The sequence below is a fragment of the Oryza glaberrima genome, chromosome 8, assembly GCF_000147395.1.
Source record: "Oryza glaberrima chromosome 8, OglaRS2, whole genome shotgun sequence".
Lineage (NCBI taxonomy): Eukaryota > Viridiplantae > Streptophyta > Magnoliopsida > Poales > Poaceae > Oryza > Oryza glaberrima.
In genome coordinates, this window is record NC_068333.1 from 4,618,129 (window position 1) to 4,622,621 (window position 4,493).

General features: G+C 45.9%; 1 protein-coding gene across 1 annotated transcript; it reads left to right on the top strand.

Moving 5' to 3' along the window:
* LOC127782058 (putative F-box/LRR-repeat protein 9) lies at window positions 1–1,058 on the top strand. The gene is made up of 2 exons (XM_052309125.1): window positions 1–329; window positions 491–1,058. The coding sequence occupies exons 1-2, from the start codon at window positions 1–3 to the stop codon at window positions 1,056–1,058; spliced, it is 897 nt and encodes a 298-aa protein (XP_052165085.1).
* Window positions 1,059–4,493: the final 3,435 nt, after the last annotated feature.

The following is a 4,493-nucleotide window of genomic DNA, read 5'->3' on the forward strand; positions in this document are numbered from 1 at the left end:
ATGGACGCGCCGCCGCCGCCGCCGCCGCCGCCGGCGGAGACGAGGGACTGGTCGGAGCTGCCGCTGGACGCGCTCACGGTGGTCTTCGCCAAGCTCGGCGCGGTCGAGGTCCTAATGGGCGCTGGCCTCGTGTGCCACTCATGGCTCCAAGCTGCCAAGGTGCGTGACATGTGGCGATGCGTGGACATGGTGCACCACGAGACGATCTTGCTGAAAGATTTCCTGTACGCAATGGCAATGGTTGCCGTGGATCGCTCGGACGGGCGCCTTGAGGAGTTTGATGGGGACACCTTTGTTAATGATAAGCTGCTTCAGTATATAGGGGACAGGTACTTATATACTACTTCCATTGCATCATTGTTCCTCCAACTCTGAATTAATTCAGGTTTTTCTGGAAATTTTGGGTCTGAAATCCTGCTCTGAAATGGCACAATCATTTGAAAAAACTTGCGCATGCATTAATTTGACATACCTTTTGCTTGCGTTGCAGGTCGCCCTCTCTGAAGCGGCTGTCCCTTGTTTTTTACTGCGGTAGCGGTATCTCTATCTCCAGGGGAGCATTAACCCAGTTTACCAGAAAGTGTCCGCTGCTAGAGGATCTCTCCCTCACCTGTGGGAATGCCGTCTTTTACGCGCTGTATGAGATCACCGGCGAAACGTGCCCGCGGCTGAAGCGCCTCGAGCTGAGCACACAAGCTCATGATCTGAATCTGCTTCTGCGACCCGTGTGCTACGATGATGATGAGCCGCTGGGGATCGCGACGCTGCACCAGCTGCAACACCTGGTTCTGGAGGGCCTCGACATCGACAACGACGAGCTGACAGCCATCGTTGATGGCTGCCCTTACCTTGAGCTACTTGACGTAAGCAGCTGCTACGATCTTGACGTCGACGACGCCCTGGTAGCAAAGTGCGCCGCGATCAAGACGGTCAAGCTTCCTTCCATCATTGAAGGTTATGTCGACGAGTATGATGATTACTACTGTTATGACAGATATGACGGCTACGATCAGTCTGATGATGACCTCGCCCATGACTACGACGGGTTCAAGTCTTAGCTTGCATTGTGTTCATGATCTGGTTGTTTGATCAGACTTCGCTTTTGAATACCATGCCCACAAAGCTTACCATCATGTCTAGTTTCAAATCCAGGGTTTGTCTTTTTTTTTGGACGGAGGGAGTAGTACTTCTGCGATAGTTAATGGGCATTGGTTCGTTGGTCTTTGTTATCTCTTTAGCCGTATGGAGGGATGGTGTCTATCTGAAAGTTGTTATATTTTAGGATGGAGATAGTATCTTACTTTTGTGATGATCTGTTTGAATTTCGGTATAGCCAGCAGTATCTATAGAGTTCCGCTATACTTTCCTTTTTATATCTCTTTATATCCTGAAGGCCGGTCAGATGGTGTCATGTAGTAGTATTTGGAGCTGAATTCAATTATGATTGTTTCAAGAAATGAACTATCACATCCTCTTTTTAATGCATACATTCCCATCGTTCTTCAAGAAATGAAATAATTTCTGATTTGTGGTTATGATGATCAATAACAATATGTAATGGAGGGTGTAGTATATATGTACTCCCTCCGTATTTTAATGTACGACACCGTTGATTTCTTAACTACTACCTCTGTTTCAGGTTATAAGACTTTCTAACATTGCCCACATTCATATAGATGTTAATGAATCTAGGCATACATATGTCTAGATTCATTAACATATATATAAATGTGGGAAATGCTAGAAAGTCTTATAATATAAAACGGAGGAATTAACGTTTAACCATTCGTCTTAATTAAAATTTTGTTTAAATATAAAAAAATATTTATGTCATGATTAAAAAATATTTGATGATAAATGAAGTTACAATAAAATAAATGATAATTACATAATATTTTTAATAAGATGAATGGTCAAATGTTAGTAAAAATCAACTGTGTCATATATTAAAATATGGAGGGAATATCTTTTTAGATCATGGATGCTTAATAGTATGTGGCCTTCTGCAATTTTGTGTCCTGAAAGAACTGTACAATTCAAATTTCCTACATCGGAATTCTGACAGTTCGTCCATAGCAGTTAAACTTGCTATGGAAGGGTGAGGAAAAAAAAATCTCACGTTTCGCCAAGGAACAGGAGGAAGTCGTCGTCCACGGCGTGCTTGCTGGCTCCAGAACGGCTTGCACTGCCCCTTGCAGCGCCTGACGGCAGCCTGCGCCATCCCGCTGAGGCTGGCGGCCACGCCGACAGGTCGGGCTCGTCGCGCGCGGCGGGGCGCCAGGAGCGGCCCACCTGGCCGTCCCCCGCGAGGATCTCAACGTGGTCGGGCATGCGGAGGACGGCGACGATAGCGTCCAGCGCCAGCTCCGCCCAGTCCCTCGCCTCCTCCATCTCTATCTCCGCCGTCGTGACGGCGGCCTCGGTGGCGGCGAGCGGAGGAGGGCATTATGCGCTTGGTGGTGAGATTGAGAGGGTTAGGGTTCGAAGGAGGAAGCTAGGCACACGACGCACACCGCACATATATACACGGCATTGGTGTCCTGCCTGCTCCGGCGGTGGAGAGAGAGATGGAGTAGTAGCTTCTTGCATAAGCCAAGCGAAACTGGACTTGCCAAGTATATAGTGCCGGTTTGGATATAGGGAGTAACTCCTGTTGGATGTTAGAACACTAATTAGAAGTATTAAACGCAGACTAATGATACGAATCTATTGAGTCTAATTAATCCATGATTAGTCTATATGATACTTCCTCCATACCAAATTTCTCAAATTGATCATCATACAACTGCATGGATACGGATTTCATCATAATACAATTAATGCAATATGGGAAAATATGTGCATGCTAGGGTGTAATTGGCATGTGATTTTAATCTATGCATACATTGTGGGAGAATGTATGCATGTTGTGATTTAAATTGTCCTTGGTTTGGTGCATAAACTTATATGATGATCAATTTGGAAAAGAGGGAGTACTACAGTAAACATTTGCTAATTATGGATTAATTAGGCTTAAAAATTATCTCACGAATTAGCTCTCATTTATGTAATTAGTTTTGTAAATAGTCCATGTTTAATACTCTAAATTAGTGTCAAAATATCCAATGTGACAGGGACTAAAGTTTAGTCCCTAGATCCAAACACCACCATAATCGACTGATGTTAGAGCAAAGGTTAATAAATGGACGTGTCATCCACAGTTAAACACTATAGCCAATAATACTTCCTCTGTTATCTAAAATAAGTTTACTTTTCATCTATCTCACATAAACCAATACAAAATTTAAAAAGACTATAAAATCTTAACTTTATCAAGTCTCAATACAATTATTTTGTTTCTTATATATTCCCAATGAATTTATACCATGTTTTCACAAATTCCAAGGCAATGCTTGTTCTAAATTTAACTTATTATTTTAGGAACAATGAAAGGGTCTAAGAATAAACTTATTTGGAACAGATAGAGTATTTTATATCTGGAAAAAATATGAATTGCCCCTAAATTATTAGATCGATATGAATTACCCTCAGACACGAAACCATACATGTTTCACTCTCAACTATTAATATTGTATATATGATGACCCCAATCAACCCCCCCCCCTCCCCCGCAAGTAGTTTTGTAGGCAGTTTTGGTTCTGCGTGACAGTTTAGTAAGTTACCTTCCTTTAAAAAAGATGGGATCGACCTTTTAGATTCTATCTACTCTCTATCTGTTTTCCCTCTCATCTCTCTCTATCCCTGGTCGAGGAGTTGTGACGGCTACGAGCCTCCTCTCACGCATGCTGGCGGAGACCCAGTAGGAGCGGCGACGACTACGTGACTCCTAGCGCATGCGTCGGTGGAGACCGAGAAGGAGAAGTGTGAGCTGACGGAGGCTACGGGGCTCCTTACACACGCGCCGAAGGAGGCCGAGGAGGAGAAGCACGAGCTTATGGAGGCCAAGGAGGAGCGGCGGCGGCTGCAAGCATCCTCACGCACGACGGTGTCAGTGCGCGTGGTGGTGGAGATGATGCTGTCGAAGTAGATTTGGTCGGTGGTCGCCAAGCTCGGAGAGACATGCGGCGGGGGAGGATGCGAGGAAGAAGGGCGCGTTGGCGCAGGTGCACCGCTCCCCATGTCGACAAGCCGCTGTCCGTCCCCGCGCCGCCCACCACCCTTTTCCTTGCCGCCTGTTGCCTTGGAGAGATAGGGGAACCGGAGGTGCGGCGGGAGACCGGGGGCGCAAGGTAGTCCACCAGGGAGTCCCACAAACTGTTGCCCTTCCCATCTGCTGCCCGTAGACCTTATTGCGTCCACCTCCGGCCTTCCGTCGCGCACCTTCTCATCCAAATCAGTTCGTCCTTTCCTCCGTTGCCCTTTCTAGTCCTCCACCCGTCGCCACCGCCGGCCAGCTCAGTCCCGGCAGCCGCCTTGGTAATTGAAATGCCAAATACTCCATGTACTTTGAAGATAACATTTATTAATTACTTTGAAGAGAATATTCCATGTAC

Excerpts from the sequence above, each read along its gene's own strand:
- LOC127782058 (XM_052309125.1), top strand. The coding sequence starts at position 1 with ATGGACGCGCCGCCGCCGCCGCCGCCGCCGCCGGCGGAGACGAGGGAC. Across the intron at positions 330-490 it reads CTTCAGTATATAGGGGACAG|GTCGCCCTCTCTGAAGCGGC; the intron begins GTACTTATATAC and ends CTTGCGTTGCAG.